The 26209-nt window shown below is 45.0% G+C and overlaps 1 protein-coding gene across 4 annotated transcripts in view; it reads right to left on the minus strand.

Annotated features, from left to right (window-relative positions):
* Tango6 (transport and golgi organization 6 homolog) overlaps positions 1-26209 on the minus strand; it is a 166055-nt gene that overhangs the window by 6074 nt on the left and 133772 nt on the right. For all 4 annotated transcript variants that reach the window (XM_038313299.1, XM_038313297.1, XM_038313300.1 and 1 more), the window contains one exon: positions 18071-18184. In XM_038313299.1, coding sequence (XP_038169227.1) covers positions 18071-18184 — 114 coding nt within the window. The remainder of the gene's footprint in view (positions 1-18070; positions 18185-26209) is intronic.

Raw genomic sequence — 26209 nt, forward strand, 5'->3', positions numbered from 1 at the left:
ATGATTTTATTTTAATGTGTCTATGCCTTACTTTATTTGTATGGGTATCTGTATGGGTATTTTGTCTCATGAATGTCTGCACACCACATGTGGGCCGCGCCCTCAGAAGCTAGAATCTCTGGAACTGGCATTTCAGAGGCTTGTGAGTGGCCATGTGGGTGATGGGAATTGAACTTGGGTCCTCTGGAAGGGGAGCCAGTGCTCTAGGCTCCTAAAAATACTTTTAAAAAGGAGTAGTGGAGATGAGATGGCTCAGCAAGTAACGCCACTGCTGAGCCTGGAAATCTGAGTCTGACCCCTGCGACCTACATGGTGGAGGGAGAGAAACAAGTCCCATAAAATTGTTCCCTATCCTCCATATGCGAGTCATGGCTTCCCACACTAAATAAGTAATAAAAAAATCATAATAAAAGGAAAGTCACTAATATCATCTCTAATTTTCCCAGGGCCCACGGCTAAGGGACAGAACAGACTCGATGGCCCTGACTCTGGAGTGTGATTCTGCCAATCACTCGCCACTGTAGTTCCTGTGGGCGTCAGAGAGCACATCCACTGCTGCCCCTCGGCTGATGCAGGCTCCAGCAGGGGATGCATGTGAGACTATTTTGCTGTCCTAAGCAAGATGATAGAAAGAGAAATATCCTGATTACACCACATGGAGAAAGCCTGGCTTGCCATCAGGGGCTAAGGAAACGAGGGCAAAGACAGCTCTGAAGACAGCAGACCCAAATATAAGCAGGCAGGAAAGGAAAGGGGTGGTGTTTGCTTTTTGTAACTAAAGAGTATTTACTTATTTCCTGCTAAGGCTTCACTCGGAGACTAGAACTAGAGGGTGACCACTCAAGACACCCTGAAGTATGGTACAGTTAATGGATATGGTTTTATGTGTGTCACACATACATGTTAATTTTTTTTTTTTTTTTGAGACAGGGTTTCTCTTTGTAGCCCTGGCTGTCCTAGAATTCGCTCTGTAGATCAGACTGCAGGCTGGTCTTGAACTCACAGAGATCCACCTGCCTCTGCCTCCCATGTGCTGGGATTAAAGGTGTGAGCGACCACTGGTTGGCTACACATTCTCTTTTATATACACTTATTTGGCATGTATTATGCATGCAGGTGTGCATATGCCATTAAAGAGGTTCTCTTTTTCGACCATGTAGGGTCCAGGGATTGAACTCACAATGTCAGGTTTAGTGGCAAGTGCTTTTATGTGCCTTTACTCTCTGAGCTGTCCTAATGTTACCTTACTCCCTTAAATTTAAAAATATACTCATTTTACTTTTAATTATATGTGTGTGTAGGTATGTGCATGAGAGTTAAGTGTCTGCTGCCAAGGCCAGAGGTTCGAGACCCCGTGAAGCTGGAGTTACAGACAGTTGTAAGCTGTCTAATGTGGGTGCCGAGAACTGAACTGCTCCTCTGCATGAGTAGTATGTGCTCTTAACTACTGAGCCATCTCTCTCTAGACCCTAAATTTCATTTATTTATTAATAATTATTATTGCTTTCTTTTTCTGAGTTAGGGTATCTCTATTATGTAACTCTGGCTATTGCTTCTGCTGGCCTCAAACTCGCAGAGATCCAGCCACTAGTACTAAGATTAAAGGTGTATGCTGCCATGCCCAGCTTATTTATTTATTATTGTATGTAAATGATGTGGATGTATGTGCAGAGTGGTCAGACAATAAACTTTGTGGATTGGTTCTCTCCACTTTTAAGAGGGTTCTGGGGATTAAACTCAGGGCACCATTCTACCTTAGCGAATGCTTTTACTTGTGGAGCCGTCTTACCGGCCATAGTTAATAGTATAAAGCATATATAAATTGGTATAAAGCATATATAAACTGGATGGTGGTGGCCCATGACTTTAATCCCAGCACTTGGGAGGCAGGGGCAGGCCAATCTTTGTGAGTTTGAGGCCAGCCTGGGTCTACAGAGCAAGTTCCAGGGCTGCCAGGATTTCACAGAGAAACTGTGACTCAAAAACAAACAAACAACCCAACTAACCAAACAACAACAACAAATCCAAAAAGCAGATATGAAATTTGAAAGACTGTAGCCAATATTAACTCACAAAGAGCAACTTCTGTCTAAATCACCATTAAAATGTTTAAAAGGAAGAAAAGAAAGAGGGACAAGGAGGTTTAGAAGGAAAGGAGCTTTACATTTCATCGAATGCATTCAGTCTCCACTGCGTGTAAGAAACGACACAGGATTATTGTAATACAAAGCAGCTCCAGCAAGCTGTGCACCTTGGGCACAAAGCTTTAGTGCAGCCGTGGGGTCAGTGTGGGTCAGGTGGTAGTGGCGTGTGTCACTGCAACATCTGACGGTGCTGCTGTGCGGAGCTGAGGGCACTGGGGGGAATTTTGCTGGGCCAGCAGATACAACTGGATCCCAAGCCTGCGAGGCAGGCAGCCACTCCATAATAATGGGAAGCCAAATGGAGGCAGCTGCCTGGCCCAGATATTTTACTGATAAAACCTGAAGGTCTAGGAAAAAGAAATTAGGGGTGATTCAGACAGCAAGGCCAGGCTTTGAGACACTGCATTGAGAATACAGGGAAGCCAGCAGAGAAGGCGGGAGTACTGACATCTAAGGGATGTCGCGCCTGATGGACAGAGAAGACTCCCTAAAGCCTAGGCTGCCATTATAGTAACTGGGGGTTATTGAGCCGTTCAGAAAGCATTTATTTTCAAAGTATTTTGGTTAGACCTAGATAATGGCACCCTGACTTCTCCTGGACTATGCCTCACTGTGGAATGGGGAAAGAATCCCACGTGTGAACTGCAGACGGGTGGAAGGAGACAGGAGTATCTGCATGATTTTCTCTGAAGAACAAGGAGGGACTAACTGGTCAGGTGACAGAAATGCTGTAGCGACACAGACAGGTGAGGCAGCGCAGGGACACAGACCAAAGCTGCAGCTGATGGTAAGCCCTGGCAGGGGTGATGGCTCAGGGGTCCCAAACAAAAAGGCAGCATGACTTCCCCAGGTCTAATGTGTGCTTCCAGGCTAGCTCTTGCTAAGGCACTTCACCCAAGGCTCGGCGTCACAGGCCAGACAGTCCACTGTGGCAGGAGAGGAGCAGCAGCTGTCACAGAGGTGGAAGCAGTGGTGGCAGCATCTTTCTGAGTGTCTTTAAATAGCAACATGAGGAAGGCAGCAGCTTTCCTGCACCTCCACAGGCACTGAAATAGAACAAAGGCGGCAGGGAGAACGGCCAGAGCCTGTGCAGAGACAGCGGGCTGCTGCTGCTTCTGTGGGAGAGACTGGCAGCATCTGAGAGAGCCATGACAAACTCACCCTTCAAAGAGCACTCATCTGCCACATCTGGAGACAAGCTTTATTGTTTCCAACCCCAGGATCACTGCGCAGGCACCTGCCACGTGTGGAGGTCCTGTTTCCTTCATTCGCCGAAAGCATTCGGCTTGGGACTAGACAGCCACTGGGCAGAACACAGAGCACTGCTGCCATTTATTGGTGCGTCTACATCAGTCAGTGGCTCCCACGTGTTTTATCTTGAATCTTGTGATACAACAATCATCAATCCCAGTTTGCAGAACTGGGTTGGGGTTTAGGGAAGTTTAGAAATTTGGAGTTCAAACCTGTATCTGCCGAGTCTGGCTTCACAAACCTTGCCTTTAAATGTGTGCATTACTAGAAAATCTGATCTGCAGGGAGGTCGTGGTCCCTCTCCTGCACTACTTCATGTGCTAATTTGGATGGTATCTGGCTAGTGGGGCACAGGAGGAGCTGATGGACTAACGGCTCGTTCCAGAGTAGAAAGTGCCAGTTTATGTTGGGACACCCTGAACCACCACAATCTTAGGTCACACAGCCTTGGTGTCCCTGGAACTGGCCAGGCCTTTCTAGGTTGAGAAGGTGCTGGTTGCAGTCCTAAGAGCATCTGCTTAGTGGAGTTCAGTGCTGGAATGGCTTGGGAAGAAAAGGCTGCAGAGTTGGATAAAAGGCCAGAAAAAACAAGAGGCGAAGACATACCCATGTGAAGCTGGGGTCTGTACTGTCCGCTAGTTTACACAGTGGAGAATGTAACACAAGCCCTCATCAGAGGCGACCACACTGCCCCTGAGGGACAGCACCACTGGAGCCAATGACTCTGCACACTTACTTCACTGCTCACATGGGAAACCTCTATTACTTTAGTGGTGCTAGATGGCATACCTTGTGTATGCTTGGCAAGTCAAGACTCCAGCCTCTCTGAGAAATCTGTATTTGTCTTGTCTGTTTTTTATTTTATGAGTGTTTTGCCTGCAAGAATGTCTGTGCATCACATGCATGACTGGTGCTGGTGGCAATCAGAAGAGAGCATTAGATCCACTGGAACTGAAGTTACTGATGATGGTCCATCTACCATGTGGTGCTGGGAACTGAACTCAGGTCCTCAGCAGGAGCAACAGTGCTCTTACCTGCAGTCTTCTCTCTAGCTCCTCTCTGTGCCCCCATGAAAACTGTTAAAAAGCCTGGGACTCACCACTTGAAATGTTTTAAATTTTTCATATTTTGTAGGAAATTGATAATCTAATAACAATGATGTGTCTACAAGAAGCTCAACAAGGGGTGTGGGTATGCCTGTGTGTGCATGTCAGCTTCTTTCTGCCACTGGCTCTTATGTGAGTAATGGGAAATTAATTCAGATGCTCATGCTTGTGTGGCAAGCATCTCCCAGCAACCCCCTCCCCCAATAATCTAATAAGAATGGGAAGGAGGCAGTATAAGATCTCATAAAAAATGACAGGAGACTTAGTGAGGGATCTGCCATGATTTCAAAAGGACATGTCATAAGTAGGTGCCCAAGATGCAGCCAAGTGTCAATGACAAGGGCAAAGTGACTTAGGCTATTACTGCATTTCTTGGAATTTTCCTAATGATGAACAGAAAGGTTTTCTTTTTCTAGAAACAGGGAACTGGGAGAATAATTTTTGACACATACATTCAGATTGCATTTCCGGGCCCAGTGAGATGGCTTAGTGGGTAAGGGCACTTGCTGTACAAGCTGAACAACCTGAGCTTGATCCCTGGAGCCTACATCAAAGGCTGGATACGCGAGCATGCATTTATAACCCGGCACTCACATAAACAGCATTAGCCAGAAACTTGCCCCCAGTTAGTCTAGAGTATGAAGCCCAATCGACACAAACATAAAGACCCGCCTCAACAAGGTGGAAGGCTCCAGTACCCTCATCCCGAGCAATGCATCCCTGTTAACTAAGAGGAACCGGAGACCAGAAGAAAGCCCAGTGGTGAAGGAAAGGACCTTCGTCTCAGCACATGTGAAACAGTCGCCTGTCTCTCAGGTACAGCCCCAGGTGCACTCTACTTAACTTTTTTTTTTGGGGGGGGGGCTCAAGACAGGGTTTCTCTGTAGCTTTGGAGCCTGTACTGGAACTAGCTCTTGTAGACCAGGCTGGCCTTGAACTCACAAAGATCCGCCCGTCTCTGCCTCCTGAGTGCTGGGATTAAAGGCGTGCGCCACCAACGCCCAGCTACTTAACTCTTTCTGAAGGCGTATTCGACTGGTACGCTTAAATAAACAGGCCAGCTCAAAACAACAGATATAATTTAATAATTGAAAACTGGGAAACTCATGCTACCGGAGGTCAGAAGTCCAAACAGGCGGGGCGATCACTGTGTGCAGAGACCCGCACTTGGATCTCCAGGTTTTTCTACCTGGCCCCAGATGGTCACACCCTAGCCAGATGTGATTGGCTGAGCTTCCCCATCCTCTTTCAGAACAGGTGGGCTGCCATCTCAGCCCTACCTCTCACTGGCTGTGAGACCTGAGCATCTAAACACAAATGTGCTGGACTGCAACTTTCTCATCTGGAAATACAATTTATGAGCCTACTGATCTCACAGAGTTACTATGAGGATTTAGGATATAAAGAGTTTAGAGACATACAATAATCCATTAATAAGTATTAACAATATTAAATACAGAATCTCAGAGGATGTGGATTTACTAGCAACACACTGCCATGAGCAAACCGTGGGGTAATGATCAATGAGCTAGACTAGAACCTACAGAATCCACCTGTTTGATGGTTTTCTTGTCTTTAAATTGTTTTCAAAGAATCATTCATTTGGGAGAGAACTGGGACATAGGGATATTCTTATTTATTTATTTAGTATGTATAGCGTTCTGTCTGCAGGCCAGAAGAGGGCACCAGATCTCATTACAGATGGTTGTGAGCCACCATGTGGCTGCTGGGAATTGAACTCAGGTCCTCTGGAAGAGCAGCCAGTGCTCTTAACCACTGAGCCAGCTCACCAGCCCCTGTCTTTAAATTTTTTAGAATTGCTTATTTATTTTGTGTGGGGGCCACATGCCACAGTGCACGTGTTGAGGCCAGAGAACAGCAGCTGAGGAGGGGCTGGTTCTCTCCTTCTACTACATTGGTCTGGTGGATCAAACTCAGGTTGTCAGCCTTGGTAGCAAATGCTTTTACCTACTGAGCCATCTTACTAGCCCTGTTTTTTTTTTTTTTTGTTGTTGTTGTTGTTTTTGTTTTTTTGTTTTGAGATGGTATCATGTAGCCCAGACTGGTCTCAAACTAAGTAGCTGGAGATGACCTTTAACTCTGGTCTTTTTTGTTGTTGTTGATTTGGAGACATGGTTTCTCTATGTAGCCCTGGCTGTCCTGGAACTCACTCTGTAGACCAGGCTGGCCTCGAAATTACAGAGATTCATTGGGTAGGGAAGCAACGAACACCAGGAGTTATTATCCCACTAACAACTACCAGGGCAATATTCATCACTTTTGTCTTTGCAGAGTTGTGGACATCGGCACTAGACGCCTGCAAATGTAGCTGCAGACAGGGAACCCGGAGACCACTGGTCACAAGCCCTGGGTTGCCTCCCTCCGCCACTTTCCTCCCAGCTTTGTCCCATCTTCCCAGTCTTCCTACCATCAGTCTGGGGTCACCTCATATCACCCCAAGAGAGGCACACTCAGCCAGAACTCCTTTTCAGAGTATGAACCAGAGGAGGGCTGGACCTGCTGCCCAATGCCCTTCACAGCAGCATGATTACTTTTGGAGGGAGAAAAGTTCCAAGATTCTCCCCAGCCTGGCAACCTGGAAGGGGTTTAGTCTCCTGTGTTTTCTTTTTGCTCCCTAATTTTTCCTGACTCCTGTGATGAGAAGTTGCTGGATGTAAAATCTAGGGCTGGGCTTTTGGCAAGAGACGGTGGGCCATGAGGAAGGGCAAAAGGTACCCAGCCTGTTTCCTGTCTCTGCTTTCTGAAGACTTGCTGGCAGGTCCTGGAGGGCACCTGGGCCCTCAGCCAACTCAAACACTCTCCAACTGCTCTTCTGTCATGCTCCTGGGCAGACAGTGACTGCACTGTGAAGAGGTGGCCAGGTCTGGATTCCTTTTGAATACTATGGCTTCCCAGATCCCAAACAACCTTTATCTGGTCATGATCTGTGGAGTAAATATCCAGGTGACTCAGTTTCTGGGTCCTTCAGATGACAAGAATATGGAAGACTAAGATTGTGTTCTGAGCCGGGGAACAGTTAACCTATCTTCCTGGTTACATCTTTACACAGGCATCTGAAGCCACACCGAAACAGGAGGGTTATGGAGACTGAATGGTCTAATTCATGAAAAGCACTTGGACATCAGCGCTGTTCCATAAAAAGGGCTCAGTCAAAGTGTTTTGGGTAGTTTTCATACACAGTTTTTTGAGGAGGAAACTACCATGCCTATTGAGAGATAATACTTTGATTTCCTGGAAATCTACCAAAAACAGTTTACTAATTTAGAAAATCAGGTTATGTAATGTTGTCATTCATGGTACCTCTTGATCAGTCTATATTTGTAGTTACCCCATTCATGGTGATTCTTTTTTTTTGTTTTGTTTTTGTTATCAGTAACAATAACTTTATTGTCTAACAGGTAATTTTCCTACTGCTTCAGCATTTCCCTCTCAGAAAACACAAGTTTTAGAATTGGATCACTTGGCCCCTTCTTTTCTTGTCTCCTCCCAGTTCAAAATGCTTGCATCTCTTAACGGCCAGCATCCTCTTGGACCTGCAGTTGGGCTCCACACACTCAAGTCTGAGCATGATCTTCTCTGTGGTTTTGGCCGTCTTTTGGAATTTTTTTTTTTTTTTTTTGTCTGCCCACTGTAACCACTCTGCTTCTGATCGTAGTGCCATTTTCCTTGGGCGTACAGGGAATCCTTGCCCTTCTTATACTGGGTCACTTTGTGAGGTTGATGCTTGCTTGCCACATTTCTTACAGAAAGTCCTTCAGGTTTTGGGTACATTGACCATCTCTGCAGTAGAGTGTCTACCTGATGGAAACGAGAGACCCAGTGTCCGAGACTGCCACCTCCACCAGACGAGCCAGACAGGAAAGGGCTGAGATCATGGTGACTCTATATGCAAGAGCAACTGAATAAACACGTCTTATTATGAATTATTATCCTGTTATTTCTTTTCTATATTGAGGTTGGGTCATTGTATTAGCTTAGAAATATGCCCATAGTCAGGCGGTTGTGGCACATGCCTTTAACCCCAGCACTTGGGAGGCAGAGGAAGGATCTCTGTGAGTTCAAGGCCAGCCTGGTCTACAAGAGCTAGTTCCAGAACAGGTCCCAAAGCTGAATAGGGTCTCTGTTGATTTTTCGCTGAGTATGCAGGTTGATGACCCACGACCCTATCTGCCTGTGAACACTGAGATTCTAAACACTTATCTGTCATGCTTTTGTGTCTGAGGATTATTCCTCCCCCCCCCCCCCCAGGGTTTCTCTGTGTAGCCCTTACTGTCTTGGAATGCACTCTGTAGACTAGGCTAGCTGTGAACTCAGAGATTCATGTTCCTCTGCCTCCCGAGTGCTGGGATTAAAGGCATGTGCCACCAGCATCTGTCTGCCTTGGGTCTGAGGATTCTAACATAGGTCTTCACACCTGAGCAGCAGGCACTTTTACCCACTAAGCCATCTCCTCAACCCTAGGCCTGGTTCTTCTTTTGCATACTGACTCACCTTAATGATGTCACGTAAGGAACCCTGGATACATGATAAATCTTGTTTCTGATGACAAATGAATTAGACACAAGGAAGAGGGGAAGATGCTAGACTTTCACTAGCATTTGGCCAAGGTCAATTGCCAGAGGCAACAGGAAACCAGTGCCACTGTTTCCTGGCATTAGCTTTGGAAAACTATTAACTACAGTCTGTCTACAAGCCTTACTTTCTTCATTCATAAAAGGAGATGTCTGGTTTCCTTCCCAAATGTTGTTCCATGGAACAGTATTACTTGGCCACTTAAGATGGCAAAGAGTCCTTAGTAAATGAATTTAAGAAAGTATTAGTATCTTTGCTACAGGACTTCTCAGGCTCCTTACTAGGCCAACATGAACTGCATCTCTAGGATGGACCCCACTGGCTACAGTACTTCTCAAACTTTGACATTATTTCAAAGGAGCAACTCAAGAGGTTACTATGCCAACAGACATCTTTGTGGTATGTAAATTATCTCTAAGTTTTCTTCCACTTCTTGAGAGAGTCTTCTTGGGCCTTCTGGATCAGAATGAGAAGGATGAGGAAAAGGCTTTCTATGGAAACTGAAGGATTCAGATATCAAAGCCAGGTCTTCCACATGGGGATCCATGTCAATGGGGATGTGGAGGAGGAGGAAGGGAGACATTTTCAGTGTTAGGGTTTCCAAACTGCCACCTACTTTAGCACTAGAAGAGGCTAAGAATTTCTAATTCAGCGACTGCAGTGAGGTGCTGGAGCCTAACCTTTGTACCATTGCTTCTCAAATCCATCATCCATGTCATACAGATTTGTCACTGTTGAGGAATCTATGGGACTCCACTCATGTCCTCAACACTGACCTCTCACAGGAGGTTGAAGCTGAACCTGATTTTATATAGATCAGTTATCCCATGCCCCACTTAGCCCATGCAAACTGGGGATGGCCATTCGCTCTTAGTTGGAACATCAAGTCTCTCCTCTGTAATGTTTGCCTTTAGGGTCAGAACAGGACTCTGGTGTTGGTGTTGTAAGTACCATGTGCTGGACAGCTGTCCCAGTGGACAGCAGTGACATTGCCTCATTAGAAAGAGCAAATGTAAGAGGAGCAGACATAAGGTGCAGTCAGGAATCAGTCTGGGTCTGATTCCTGGCACCATCTCTGTGTTTCCCACCTCGTGACGGCTCAGCCCTCCTTTTATGAGCACAATAGACTAAAAAGTCCCTTTGCAGGGCTGGAGAGATGGCTTGGTGGTTAAGAACACGGCTGCTCTTGCAGAGGACCCAAGTTCGGTTCCCAGCATCTACATGGTGGCTCACAATCAACTAATCCATTTCCAGGGGATCTGATCCCTCCTTCCGGTCTCTGTGGGTACCAGAATGCACAGATATGCATGCAGGTAAAACATCCCCACATGTAAAGTAAATTTTTTAAAAAGAAGAATTTAAAGTCCCTTTGCTTTGGTTAGTTTATGCTAGGTGTTGATTATTTTAATCCAAACAAAATTCCGAGTATAGTTATACCTGTCCTTCACACCTCTTGAAAGTAAAGTGCACATGTCCCTCTTGAAACCCCACTGAGATGACAGTAAGGGTGTTTTTTGTTTTTGTTTTAAGTGGCACTACCTAGAACACAGAGAACTAATATGGTAACAATGGTCACACAAGATCTGATGCTAGAAAGCGGTTGGATAAATCTTGGAGTCATAGTTCTGATTTTCCCAGGAAAGCACAGTTTTACCTCGGTATTCTGGTAAATTACCAATAGCATCCTTTACTTTTACATAGCTGAGTTTGGAAGATTGTCTAATTAATTAATTAACTAAAACAGGCATGGTAGTACATGCCTGTAATCCCTTAGCACTTGGAAAATGGAAGCAGGAGGACCAGAAATTCAAGGTTAGTCTCAGTTGCACAGCAGCCCAGCAGAGACAAGGGGCTTTATCTTGTGAAGGTGAGAATGTTCTGGAAACGAATGGCAGTGATGGCTGCATGCCTTACAAATATACAAAAGTGATGAATTCTTTAAGAGTAAATTTTTATAATATATGAATTATATGGATTTAAGAAATTGTGTGAGAATAGAATACAAGCTATGAGGAGCAGCACATACTCACTGGACCTCTTTCTGTGCCAGCAGCAGCAGCCTTCTAGAAGCCTGGCCCCACCTGGCTTGTCCTAGCCTGGCCTTTCTCAATCCGCCAACTTTGCTTGGGTTGTGTCTGTGCTTGGCCTGACACCTTTCCACTCCTGACACCCTTTATCCCTGTTCTCTCAGCCTCCTAGCTCGGATCCTTGGACAAATGTACCCCTGAAACATGCTCTTCAAGACTGAAGGGGACCTCACTTTACTCTCTTTAGCTCAAGGGTCTGGGGCTATGACATCATAGCTGCAATCCCACACATGCATCTCATGTCTGGCAGGTGATGAGACCTTGAAAAAACAGGCACCAATTGATGACTAAACGTTGTTTTCGAGACAGGGTTTCTCTGTGTAGCCCTGACTGTCCTAAACTCACTCTGTAGACCAGGTTGGCTTTGAACTCAGAGATCTGCTGCCTCTGCCTCCTGAGGGCTGGAATTAAAGGTAGTATGCCATCGTGCCTAGCTAAACATTGCTTTTAATGTGTGGGAACAAACATTTGAAAATTGTGCTCCTGATCTGATTGGCTCCTTAAAGACAGAAGATTAAGTCAGGCTTGAAACAAAGCAGAATAAGACAAATGTCTCAATATACACAGTTATCATTCTTGTCTTAGTGACTTTTCTATTGCTAACAAAACACTATCATCAAGACAATTTATAAAATAAAACATTTACTTTGGGGCTCACGATTCCAGAGGGTTTCCATGGTAGCAAACATGGTGCTGAAGCAGTAGCTGAGAGCTTACATCTGATCCAAAAGCACAAGGCAGAGAGAGTTAACTGGGAATGACATGGGCTTTTAATGCCTCAAAGCCCACTCCTAGGACACCTCCTCCAAGGCCACACCTCATCAGTTCTAGCAATGGGAGCCAAATACTCAAATATATGAGTCTATGGGCCATTCTCATTCAAACCAACACAACAACCTTCTGACAGCTTGCTCAGAGAAGCCATGAGACTTTGCTACATTTTGAATCTCTAGGCAATTGTTTAGAAGTCACTTAAGCCGGGCGGGCGATGGTGGCGCATGCCTTTAATCCCAACACTTGGGAGGCAGAGGCAGGTGGATCTCTGTGAGTTTGAGGCCAGCCTGGTCTACAGAGTGAGTTCCAGGACAGGCTCCAAAGCTACAGAGAAACTCTGTCTTGAACCACTCCCCCCCCCAAAAGAAGTCACTTAAAGTTCTGTCAGTGTGGACAATTAGACCCATGACTGTTGTCCGTTTTTATTCATTACTAGTGCAATTATTTGCTTTAAGATAATGTTTTCAAGAGACTAGAGTTATGGCTTAGGATATGGCAAGCATGAATACCAGAGTTTGGATCCTCGGACAGTCATAGGGGCCACCTATAATCCTAGCACTCTAGAGTCAGGGACATGGGATTCCCCAGGGCAAACTGTAACAGAAGAAATTAATATGACTGTCCAGATAGTGAGATATCCCTGTCGTTAGGTGACATTTCACTTTTCTAGGGTCTTGGACAAAGTTGAAAACTAGATGGTCATAGTTAAAGTTTTCCTTAGTAATAATAAAAGGTATATTAGGTCTAAAACTTTAGAGTCACAAAGATAAAAATAGATAATAGAATATTTTCTCTAATTTTGCTAAATACAAATAAACTAGATATTTTAACTAATTCTTACTTAATAATTGTTTTATTGAATATATTTTTACCTGTATATATTTTACATTTTACTATGTTAAAGTTAAGACCTTCCTTTCAATTAGAAAAATAGGGGGAAATGTAGAACATTCCTTTACACTATGTGAATATATGTTGTTGTAATTGGCTTAATAAAGAAACCGACTGGCCAATAGTTGAACAGGACAAGGTTAGGTGCAAGAGCCAAACTGAGAATGCTGGGAGGAAGAAGGGCAGAGTCTAGAGTCACCAGCAGACACAGAGAGAAGCAAGATGGGCATGCTGGACTGAGAAATGGTACCAAGCCACGTGGCAAAGCATAGATAAGAAATATGGGTTAACATAAATATAAGAGTTAACTAGTAGCTGGGTGGTGGCGGTGGCCCACGCCTTTAATTCCAGCACTTGGGAGGCAGAGGCAGGCAGATCTCTGTGAGTTCAAGGCCAGCCTGGTCGACAAGAACTAGTTCCAGGACAGGCTCCAAAGCTACAGAGAAACCCTGTCTCAAAAAAACAAAAAAAAAAAAAAAAAGAAAAGAAAAGAAAAAGAAAAAAGAGTTAATTAGTAAAAAGCCTGAGCTATTGGTCGATCATTTATAATTAATATTATTATATTAGTAATATAATATTAATTATAATAATTAATATTGAGTCTCTGAGTGGTTACTTGGGAGTGGCTTGAGGACAGAAATTTCTGCCAACAAGAAACTTTCCATTTGATCTGTCTGTTTATTAACTCAAATCTGTCTGTGTCAGTGTTAAGTGTCACATCACAGTCTCTACTTGGCCTAGACAGACTAGCACCAGGTGAATCTAAAACACAAGCACTAGATTCCACCTTCTAGTGTTGGCCATAAAGATTTCTTTTCTAAGGTCCCTACAGTATCACATGCCTTGTCAAATAACTCTTCAATCTGTCCCTACAGTGAAAGCCAAGGAAACAGAAATCCTCTGGTTCGTAAGAACCAGCCTGCTCTCCTCCCTCTCTCAGGGAGCAGTTCACTGTACTGGCTGGATGGCTGCTGTGAAGGAGTGCCAGCTTCACAGGACGGTCTTCAGTTTCTACTCCTTAGTTACTGTCTTCTACTACACAGGATAAGTGAGTCACTGGGCAAAGATCAAGCCGGGAAGAGGTAGTAGTTATGCAGCACCATCTTTATTATGCTGCTTAGCTCATTTTTCTGTGTTGAGAGGCCTATTCTTAACTCTGAAAGCAACACAAGTTACAGGTCTGAACATGCCATGCCTCCTCTCCTGGTTATTCCTAGTAAATTTACTTTTCAGTCAGGGTGAGGTAGATAGGGGTTTAAAGAAGGTAACTTCTGGCTTCTTAACTGTCATGCTATATATTACGCAAATAAGGTCTAAAGCTAAATTAAAAAAAAAAAGAGATCTTTTTTCTTCAGTAAGAGAGTGAGTGCAGATTTTGTTTTGACTGCCACTAAACACTGTGGCTACTTTTGAATGAACTAAAAATTACCTCATCAATTAGAGGCAGTGATGGTTTCCCTCTTATTCCCAATCCATCTCCCTACCTCCCTGGCCAGTTGCCGTAACCACAGAGATCCTGGGCCTCACACCCACAAGCAGCAGATGAAACCCAGCACTATCTTTTGGCTACCTGTAGCTGGAGAGATGGTGATTAGCAGGACAGAAAGGAAAACTTCATCAACAGAGTAGCATTTTCACTTCAGCTGTTCCTGGGGGCAAAACAGCTCTCAAGAGAAATGTCAGTGTAAGCTGAGCAGTTCTCTCCACTCCTCATTCCAGTGGCCCCAGTTATAATCACAACCACTGTGACAAGATTTAACACACCTGGTCTCAAGGATGCAGTGGGGGAGTTAGGCATCCCTCCATCCCATTTCCTTCCTTCACCCACTGAGTAAGCACAATTTGTAAGTTTCAGTGAGTGTGGCCCAGAGGTGTGAACAACAGGAGAGGCATTTTCTATTTACACCACTTTTTAAAAGTGACAGAGATCTTCAAGGCCACGGGTTAATTCCTGTTTGGTGAGGCAAACAGTGCTGCTTTCATTAGCTACACACAGATGTGAGGCACTTTGAGAACGTGTCTTTTCTCTTTCTTTCCTACTCTCCCCCCCACCGGCCTCCCGGAGCCCATGTTAGTCTTGAACTTGGTTATAAAGCCAGGGTGACCTGATCCTCCTGCTCCCAACCCCTGAGTGCTGAGATTACAAGCACACAACAGCACACCCAGCTTTTAGAGTTCCTGCTTCAGCTTTCATTGTTCTCTAATACACACACACACACACAGTATTCTCTTGTATTGCGTATGTACATGTGTGCATAATATTACTCATACTTCGTAAGAATTTTTCCTCTTCTGATATTGGGGTCAAACTTAGTGCCTTTAATTACTAAGCATGCGGTCTACAAGTGAGCTACACCCCATGTCCAAAGTTTTATGGATTTGTTTTGTTTTATCTGTGCAACAAGAGCACCTGTTCTGTAGCAGACAGAGCTGAACTTGTGACCCTCCTGCCTCCAGATCTCAAATTTGGGGATTACAAGGGTACAACACCATACTGAGCTTAGATTTTTCTTTAAAAGGTTGTAACTTGGGCTGAGCGATGGTGGCACATGTCTTTAGTCCCAGCACTCTGGAGGCAGAGGCAGGCAGATCTGTGAGTTTGAGGCCAGCATGGTCCTCAGAGTGAGTTCCAGGACAGGCTCCAAAGATACACAGAGATACCTTATCTTCAAAAAACAAACAAAAAAGTTGTGACTTATATTCCTAGATATATTTTATTATTTATTATCTATTTAGTTGCATGCACACGTGCATCTCTATGCATGTGCCTGAGGAGGTAAGAGATATGTCAGATCTGCTGAAGCTAGAATTTCAGGCAGTTGTCAGCTGCCTGATATGGGGGTACTAGGAATTAAACATGGGCCCTCTGCAAGAACAACATATGCTGAAACTGAAGAGATGGCTCAGTGGTTAAGAGCACAGGCTGCTCTTCCAGAGGTCCTGAGTTCAATTCCCAGAAAACCACATGGGGCTCCCAACCATCTATAATGAGATCTGGGTCCTCTTCTGGAGTGCAGGCATACATGCAGGCAGAACACTGTGTGTGTGTGTGTGTGTGTGTGTGTGTGTCTGTGTGTGTGTGTATTTAAAGATATATATATATATATATATATATATATATATATATATATATCTTTAAAAAGCAACAACAACAACAACATATGCTGTCAACCGCTGAGCCATTTCTCCAACCTCTTAGATCATCTTTTATTACTAACTAATTTTTGACTGGTAAAGATTTTAATATGGAATCCCGGTACTCCCTCACTCAACCTTCCAGTTGTTAAGGATTACATAAACTGTGACACTGACTCGGGACCCAGCTCAGTGCAAGCTCTAGGTTCAACCCCAATTCCCAAAAGAAAAAAAACTGCAACAAGAACAACACAAGGACCACGATGTGTTTACTAGAAGCATCATAGATTTTGTTGTTTGAGATAGGATCTCACTGTGTAGCCCAGGCTGGCCTTGAGCTCATGATCCACCCGCCTGGCCTCCTAAATGCTGGGATTATACATATACAGCAGTACGCTTAGCCTAAGTTATTTTCTTGAGTGGCAGAGGACTGAACCCAGGGCTTTTCCTGTGCTGAGTGCCAGGCAAGTGTTAGACCATCTACAGCCCAGCCCTGTAGATCTTCACAAAGATGGAAAGTACAGAAGTTTCTTAATTCTCGTTTGTAAAGCAGGTTCTGAACAAAAGCTGCGTGTATACTACAGCAATTCATTTAATTCTAGGAACCATCAGGTTATGTGCACATGTCCCTATCGTATCACCAGACAGACTAGGTGAGAACTCCATCGCTGCACAATTCTTCCCAGGGGAAAGCTCTGTGAGTCAGCTCGGCCATTCTTCCCACTTCCTTTGTGTCACTGTTAGTCACAGCCCCAGCATTCATTTCCTGCCATCGTCCTCGCGAACTAAACTTTGATTTTGTTTCAAGCAGAAATGCGCCGGATAAATGCAGCATGGAGACACCTTACCATGGGGGGTGGTAGTTAGGTGAGCAATGTCTAAAACAAAGTAGGCTGGGGGGATGATGCTAGAAAACTGTCCGTCCCCCCACAGGATGCAAAATGCCTACAGTTGTCTTTCTCTCACCTTCTTTATTTTCCATTTAATCAGTTCTATGGGCCATGCCTACTGCAGCCACATTGCTGCTAGGAGACAACGAGCCGTGATAATCCAAGAAACATTGGTCTTCCTATAGCTAAGTTACTAAGAAACACACAGTTCTTGTGATTTGATAAAAACAAATCCTCACATGACGAGCCCACCACAATCACGCTTTTCTAACTTGCAGGTGAACACGTTCATGCCACATGAGCCCACGCAAGCCAAACCTTACCCTAGGCAAGGCACATGTGAAGGCAAAGAAGAGCAGCCGAGGGTGGCAGACAGGGAAGTGGCCGTTTGGAAACCAGCTGCCAGGCTGAACGACAACAAGTAGGCATTTATGGAGACAGCGAGGCTTGTCAAGGTCGGAAGGGGATAACTAAAGTGCCTACATGTACAAACAGGTGTCAGTGACCTGATACGGTAAAATACGGCATGAATAAGCCTCTCTGTGACAGAACAATCTCTCTCACAATGGCTTCCCGGAGGTTTGGTTAAATACTGATGTGCGAGCCGCAGATCAGACTGTGAATGCCAGCAAGTGAATTATTAATGCAGACTCTAATCTGAAATCAGATGGGGAGGTGGTTCCATTAGAAGCAAGAGGGAAACTTAGTTTGAGTTCATTCACTCTCAGCACACATTTCGATCCATAAACTTTCTTCCTGTATTAGCCATACAATGGGGAGAGATCCAACCAAACCCACTTGAAGGGAAGGAGAAAGTATAGTTTACGCCACAACTCAGAGCTGGAAAGGAAGTCTCTTAGATGAAGCCTCCTGTCCCTAAGCATGAACAGTGAAGTGAGTCAGAAAGATAAGCCACCAGAGCTCAAGCTACAGAGCAGGGTGACTGCGCTCCAGCTAGCTCACTGTGGAGCCTGCCCTGAGACTGCCAGGACTCACAGCCTCTGTAAATGTGCGTGGTTTTCCCGTAGCTGTCTAATGCATCATAGAGACTCTTACTGGAGATGCAAGTCATACCATTTTCTTGCTATGAAAACCCTAACTCAAATCTAAGAAAGACATTGAAGCTGAACCTGTACAAGGAAGACTGGGTCCCAGAATAACACAAGGAAGGGAAGATGCACGGGGGCAAGCTGGCTTACCTCAGTGGCTTTCTGGCTGAGTCCCCGCAGCAGCAGCACAACCACGTGGATCGCGGCTCTGCGCACCTGAACATCACTGTCGGTCTTAGCTACAGCAATCAGGCAGGTTGTCACCTAGGAGGGTGGGGGAAGAAGTCAATAGGAACCAGGATTGCATAACTACTTGTAGCCTTTCAACTGCGTGCCTCTCAATTACACACTCCCTAAGAGCAAGCTGGCTTAGAAAGGGGTGGCTTAGTTTTCTCATGTTCAATGAAGAAGGTGAAATCAGTGGTAGAGGTCCTGATACAGCCAACTGTTTCTGGAAAAGGTCAAAATCTGGTTTGAAATTCAGGGGTGGAACCAGGGAGTGGGAAGGCATAGATGTCTACAGAATATGTTTTAAAAAAAGGCAAGGCCAAATGCAAGTATTCCCTAAAATTGGGGAAAGATATTGTGTGCTCATCTTTAGGAACTTTCCAACAGAGGAAGGACAGATGGGCCAGAGCAGTTTCTAGGGCCTGAGGACCATGAGGCTCAGCTAAGGAGCTTCAGAGTTCCTGGGCTGCCATGAGATGGGTATGACAGTCTCAGCACAGGGCTATGAGGAGAGAGACACTCATTTCCCTCCGCATGTCCACCCAGTCCTTCAAACCTAGTGTCCACTCTAAGAAGACAGCATGGCCAGTTTCAGAGGTGCTCAGCCTGCGTCTCTTCCTTTGTAGACCGGATCTTTCAGCACTTTCACAGACAATTCCATCTCAGAAAAGAAGGACTAGAAATTACTTGCAAACATGGTGTCATGTGGGCCAGTGAGATGGCTCAGAGGGGACAGGTGTGAGCTACACAAGCCTGGTGCCCCAAGCGCTATCTCTAAAGCGTTATAAAGGGGAAGGAGAGACTGATCCCTAAAAACTGTTCCTTGACCCCCTGCACTAAAATAAAACATGGTGCCATACACACAGCTAATAATTACACGTGATAAAAACGAGACAGTGCAGGGGCTGGGGATGGCTCTGCTGGTAAACTGCAGGTTGTGCACGCGTGAGGACCTGAGTTAGAAACTGCTACACACACAGAGGAAGAGGAGGGGAGAGGGGAAGGAGAGAGACACAGAGAGATTCTAAATCCTGCGCCAGCTATCCTACTACTGCTCCTCACAAGCACAAAGATCCTCCAAAAGGTCTATAAGGAGACACCATTAACAAGATGCCTTTCTGAGGCATTCAGGCAAGGCTTAAAAGGAAAAACATAACTTTGGTGTGTCACATGGCAGTAACAAGCTGCAAGTATGTCTAAATTATTCAATTGGTTTCTCACATAGTTTTGCTATTAGGTTTTCATTGTGTGCTTGTATTTCTTGGCCAGCAGTGGAGGGAATTCTAGCCATGATAAGAAAATAGCCAGATCGTGTACTAGAAAACATGTATAAATACTTATTATGTTCAAAGGATGGGGATACAGGCACAATGAGGAAATAGGCTTGTGTAGAAATTTTAACTATGCAGGTTGTATTTTTCACAGCTTTCAAACAGTTGGGCAGAGTTCAAAGTACCTAATTAATCAGCGATGGCAGAGAGATTAGAAGAAGGAGGCTTGTTCTGAAATATAATTGCATCTGTGATGTGCTGGCATTCCATCACGTTAAGCATCTAATAGACACACTTGCAGTTTGAAGGGAAGAAAAACCCCAGAAACTGCAACCCACGGGGAACTGCTGTTCAGTAAGATCTAGGAAGCTGCTTCTCTGCTTTGGACCTGGGTCCCCAACCCTAAGGCCAGCAGGGGCAGCTTCCATGCCCCTGGCATTAACGGCAGAAGCACTTTAGTTAGGAATTCCTTGGGCCACCTCCAAGGAGGCAACAGTATAATAGCTACCTTCACTTTCAAGCTTAGTATTTACAAGGTAGGAACTGAAGACGGAGAAACAAGTTAGAGCTTTTCTTACTTGGTTTCATAACATAGGAAGCCAGCCCACAGCAATGTCACAAGCAGAGGTTCTGAGTGACTGCTCTGTGCCTCTCAAGGTTTAGTGTTGGGTGCAGGATTCTAATTTGGGAGACCAAGGTTTCCCCTTCAAAACTCTACTGGTGCTTGCTTTTGCCTCCTCTGTTCTGCCCCCCTGTGCCTCTAAGCACAAGCCTGATCCTGGCAGTTAAGCTACAATTTGGATATCTAGGGAGAAGGATCCTGTTTGGAGAAGGGCTTTTCCCTTCAAAGTTAATTCTTCAACCCTTATACTGTGTCTTGAAGGTACAGTGGAAAGAACTGTGCTTCTCTACAGGAACTGGGTTTCTGGAGTAGCCTGCGGCTTATGTACCATTGCACGTAGCTGTCCAGGACAATCAGGAAGAGGCCTAAGATCAGAAGAGGCCAATGAACCTTCCTCAACACCTCTGCCATGGGGACCACATCCTACATAGGGAATGGCTGTTCAAGGCAGTAGATTTTGTATGGCCTCGTATATGTCATCTAAAGGCCAGAACATCCTCCCGCTCAGGTCAAGCACCTGGGCCCAGCTCATACGCTGCTTTCCTGAAAGCTGGTACCATGAATTTCTGCCTAACACTAGAAGTGGGGAGCTGGCAAGGCTGTCACCTTCCATTTGTCTAACACTCCAGGGCTAGTCTCTCACCTCCAACTCCAAGGACAGGCTCAACATTGCCTTCCATCTCTAAAAGCCTTGGTGAACCACAGACACGATATAAGGTCTTTACTAATTTATAATATTCCCAGTTTCCATTACTAAGCTTTCCCACAGGACAGAAATCCACTTTGGATTAATTCAGGAAACTTGCCCTGAGGGTCAACACACCTATCCTAATGAGTGAGTGATACTGCTGAAGGCTTCCTCTTCACATGCAGAATCATGGAAGCCATTGTCCCTTCTGAAAGCTATACAGAAGGGAAGATGTTGGCTGCTTTGGAAACAATAGTGGCCAGCTTGAGAAACTGAACATTTCATAGGAGCCACAAAAATAAGGAAAATCATCACCCCCAAACAGCTGGCACACACCCTGAATAAGGAAGACTATGTAAATAAAGACAGTAAAATGGCAAGATTGCCAATAAGCACTTTGGAAAACCCCAGGAGAGAAGCTACTAGAGTTGAGGTGTGCATCAAGAAGCCATGACCTTGGTGTTCCAGCATCCCTTTCTCACTTTCCCTGAAGCTTCATTTGTTAAAATCCAGTTGCTGTGCTCACATGTCTGAAACTGGATCCACTGGAGAACCATAAAGCAATGGTTATTATGAGCTTAGCTTACTCATTTAACCTACCAGGAAAGAGACCATGATGGTTACTCGAGCTTCCCCAAAGCAGCAGTGGAGTTTCACTGCAGGTACTTTGTCACGTATGCAACTGCACTGATGGCGGAAAAGCCTGTGATCAACTCAGAGCATATGCTGCTTTGAATGAGAATATTCCCACAGGCTCTGGCATTTCAACACTTGGTCCCCAGTTGATAGCGCTGTTTGGGGACGCTTAGGAGCTGTGACCTTGCTGGAGGAGGTACATTAAAAGGGACAGGCTTTGAGTTTTTTCCTTGCACCATTTCTAGGTTGCTCTCTTCATTTTTATGCTTATGGTTTAAACAGTGAGCCTTGCCAGACGTGGTGACACACGCCTTTGATCTCAGCACTCAGGAGGCAGAGACAGGTAGATCTCTGTGAGTTTGGGGTCAGCCTAGTCTACACAGGGAGTTCCAGGACAACTACAGTTACACAGATAGACAATGTCCCTACAAACAATAACAAAAACAAAACGAAAAAGGGAGAAAGAAAAAGAAAGATGTATGCCTTCGGCTTCCTGTTCCTGCCATCCTGCCTCCACTCCACCATCATGGACTCCAGCCCTCCAGAACTGTAAGCCCAAATAAACTCCTTCACACATAGGTTGCCTTCGTCATGTTTTGTCGCAGCAATAGGACCGGTGACTCTGCACCCGCCTCAGAGCTCAAGCATGTGGAGTTTTGGGCAGCCATTGAAGTAGGCTCTTCCATGTCCTTGTCACCTGGGGCACATCTTATTTGCCGGATTGAGGACAGGCCTCTTCCTGCACTGACTTAAATCACATACGTCACACAGTGATAAAGATGAAAGCCTATCAAGATTTGGTTTCAAGCAACATAGTGCTTAACATGAACAAGAAGTTGTGGAAAAAATGATAATGTACTCTAAACAGGCTAAATCTTGATACCAACAAAGAAGAAAAACTTGAATTCCCAGTAGGAAGAGAAGGGGAAGAGCTGGACCTATACTTTCTCCCCTCCCCCCCATATAAAATACGGAAGTGTTCCCAATCTGGGCCACTGACAAATTAGGACAGCTCTCTTCAGATTCCACAGCTAGAGGGGCGAATGTCCCCAGAGCAAAGAGCATCAGAGGAGTGTTTGATGGCTAGTTCAACTTTCTAACAAAGTGGATTATGAACCTGCGCTTCCTTCTCTAACACAGGGTCCCAGCTCTGTGCGAGCCCTGTGCTTGGTCTAGTGAATCATCTGTCCTGTCCACTGTAGACTGTACTGACATGTCAGGCTGCAGGGCAGTCTCTTCAAGTTAAGTTCCTTCTCTGTCAGCACTTGAGGCTAGGGACCTCCCAGACACCAGGATTCAGAGCCTTCATTAGATGCTGAAGAGCTAATAAAAATGTCTCAGTGATTTGAAATAAATTACACCATTGCATTTCTTTTGCTGTCTTCTCATCTCACACAAAGGAAAAGCCCCCAGACTTTGCAAGCCCTATGTGGATTGGCCACTACCTTTCCAACGCTGGCTCCTACTGTTCTTTTCCTCACACTCCTCTCTCCAGCAAAAACCCACCTGGAATGCTGTCCTCCACGTACATCACCTCTTTCCTTACATCTTTGCTCAAATGTCACTCAACAGAAAAATCTGATTGTCCGTCTCATTTGTGTCCAACAACAAACTGCCTCTTCCCTCATTGGGTGCAACTTCCTAGTGACTTACCATTGTGTCACGAAATAGTCATTTATTTATTTATCTACTGTGCTTCCTGTCCCCAGAATGTCAGGTCCATGAAGACAGAGATTGCTCCTGTGCTCACAGCTCGTTCTTACCACCCAGCCCATGGTTTGGCTGCAGGCACAATTGGTACAGAGTATGTGATCGAAGCCTGTCTACTGAATGACAAAACAATATGATGACCTACTGAACAGGTAGCTCGTTAGTGGTGGCACACGCCTTTAATCCCAGGAGGCAGAGGCAGGCAGATTTCTGATTCTGCACCAGCCTGGTCTACAGAGTGAGTTCTAGGACAGCAAGGGCTACACAGAGAAACCCTGTCTTGAAGCCCCTCCCCTTCCCCCTTAGAATTAGTTATCTTTCATTGTTGAGACCAAATACCTTCCAGAAGCAATGTAGGGAATAAAGATTTATTTTGGCTCATAGCTTAAGAAGGAATATTGTCTCTCACTATGGGCCGGCATGGAGACAAGAGCATGAGGCAGCTGGTCACACTGCATCTGCAGTCAGGAAGTAGAGAGAGATAAATGCAAACATTCAGCTTATTTTCTCCGTTTTCTCCTTTTATTCAATCTGGGACTCTAGCCCATAAAATGGTACCACTCACCTTGAGGGTGAGTATTCCCTTCTCAATTAAATCTCTCTAGAAAAACCCTCATTAATACCTCTGGATGTATCTCTAGGGGATTATAAATCCCATCAAGCTGACAATAAAGATTAACTACAAGTTAACCTTTGTCAACAGCGATCGGCCTGCCTCTGTCTCCCCAGTGCTGGGATAAAAGCTGTGCACCATCACACCTGACAAACACATCACTTTTAAACCACAGTGTTTCACCTTTTGTCCTCAAAGGACCATAGCTATCTCATGATGCAAAGTATAGTCAGTTCATTCCTAAGAATCTTAACAGTTCTAACATCATTTAAGGCTAAAGTCTCATTTAAGACAAAAGGCAATCTCTTAACTGTGAGCCCCATAAAATAAAAAACAAAAAAAACATATTTCTAAGATATAATGACACAGATTAAACATTTGCATTCCTATAGGGAAGAATGAGGGGCTATCCAGAAAAGACCAGACAAGCAAACCCAAGACCTATCAGAACACAACTACACCCTAACTCCCCATTTGGCATCTCGGAACCCTTAGGGACATCATGTAGGCTCCATCGGACTCAGGAAGCCCCCACCCTTCAGTTGTATGACAGGCAGCACACACAGCCTCTCTCTTGAACTGATTCTACTCTGAGCCTGCAGCTTTCCTTGGTGGATATCCCATGGTCCTGCTATCTCCAACATCATGGGCTTCCATTTCAACTTAGGATCCCCTGCACAATTTTTGCAAGGGCCCATCTTCCCTGCAGGGAATTCAACCCTCTACACACTGCTTCTGAAACCTGGGTGAGCCCTCCCATGACTGCTAACTTGCATTTTGCATGCCTGCAAAACTAGCACACATGGATGATGCCATCAAGTGCCAGCCTGAGACCCAGAATACCCCTTCTATTCCAGTTGTAGTGGTCTCTGTGTGACCTTGGCAGTTGAACCGTGGAAAGCACTTCCCTGTGTGGTTGTCTCGAGCAGTCCCATAAACCACATGGTCAGGTTTATCACAGCAAAGGCCCCACTTCTTGGTACCAATTTCTGTATTAGTTACTTCTCTTGCCACAGCAATGCTCAACCAAGACAACCTCAGGGAGGAAAGATTTACTGTGGCTCACGGTGTAAGAAAGGCTACATGTAGTGAGGAGCTGCAAGCAGGCCTGCTTTTCGTTCCGCCCGACACCTAAGGGCGGGCCTATTAAATGGGCCAAGGCAGTTTCTTTATTAATGAATGAAATCAACACAAACAGAAGACTCTCCCACATCAGCTACAGTCCATCACAGTGAGATGGCACGGCAGACGACGACAAGGTCATGCCACTGCTGCACTCAGGAAGCAGAGAAAGACAAACGCTGGCACTCAGCTTGTTTTCTCCTTTTTCTCTTTTTAGCCAGTCTGGGGCCCAAGATCACGGGATGCTGCCACCACATTCACAGAGGGCCTTCCCTTCTAAGCTAAATCTAGAAATACCCTCATAGACACAAGGCTTTAAGTCCTATCAAGTTGGTAATGAAGATTAGTCATCAGAGTGGCACATAAAGGGCTGGGTATACAGCTCAATGGGAGAATACTGGCCTAGCATATGCAAGGTTCTGGGTTCAATCCCCATCACATGCACATCCCCCTCCCCTCCACACACACACAGACTCCCCACTCTTTCCATGTGAAGGGTCTGAAACAGTCTGCCTACAGAAGGGCTCAGGGGATGAAAACACTAAAGCTGGCAGGTCTCCAAGCATGTTCAAACTTGTAGTCCACCTAAGGTACCTGGGTTGGCACTGATGACAAGGCAAGCATGGGATGCTACATAAGAACATTTCAGAGGAGGAGGCAGAAATTATATGGGAGGGAAATACCTAGTCTTTCAAATCAGAGGTAATATATTGCTGTCTGAAGTTTTTCTGCCAAAATCAGGCTCTATTAAAGCAGGAGCTGCATGATCCTTCCTGCTTGTGGCTTTTCGCAAATGGCAAGACGCTCTACTTTCAAGACATAAAGGCAATCTTCTAAGTGAGCTGAAACCATCATGAGACAGTACAGAACTTTAAGAGAGTAAATCCTTGAGCTAACTACCCACATTCAAATCCCAGTCCTGCCATGTGCTACCTGCATACTTTGGCAACTTATTTAGTCTTTCTGTGCCTCGGTTTCTTCTGTTAGCACTAGATCGGTTGACATATGTAAGGTATTAAGAGCTTGCCATTATGACTATCTTTTAAACATGTAGGAACTAGTCTTCCCAGATAGCCTTATCATTCCCTGCATTTGCTGTCAATCAGATACATAACACAGTACCCACCACATGCCAAGAAACATGATAGATACTAGAGGGAATGAGAAACTGAATGAAGAATGGATGCAGCTCAGTAGGAGAATGTTGGGTAGGCATGTGCAGAGCCCTAGACCTGATCCTCAGCACCGTAAGAGAAGGACAGGCAGGAAAATGATGACAACAACAACAATGATTTGTTCTTCCCCTTTTATGTTTGCAACTTACTAATAATTATGAAAAGTTTTGAGATAGATATAGTACAAAAGTACAGGTCTGTAGAAGTGGGGCAGCATCTTACGT

The sequence above is a fragment of the Arvicola amphibius genome, chromosome 15 (genome assembly GCF_903992535.2).
Source record: "Arvicola amphibius chromosome 15, mArvAmp1.2, whole genome shotgun sequence".
Classification (NCBI taxonomy): domain Eukaryota; kingdom Metazoa; phylum Chordata; class Mammalia; order Rodentia; family Cricetidae; genus Arvicola; species Arvicola amphibius.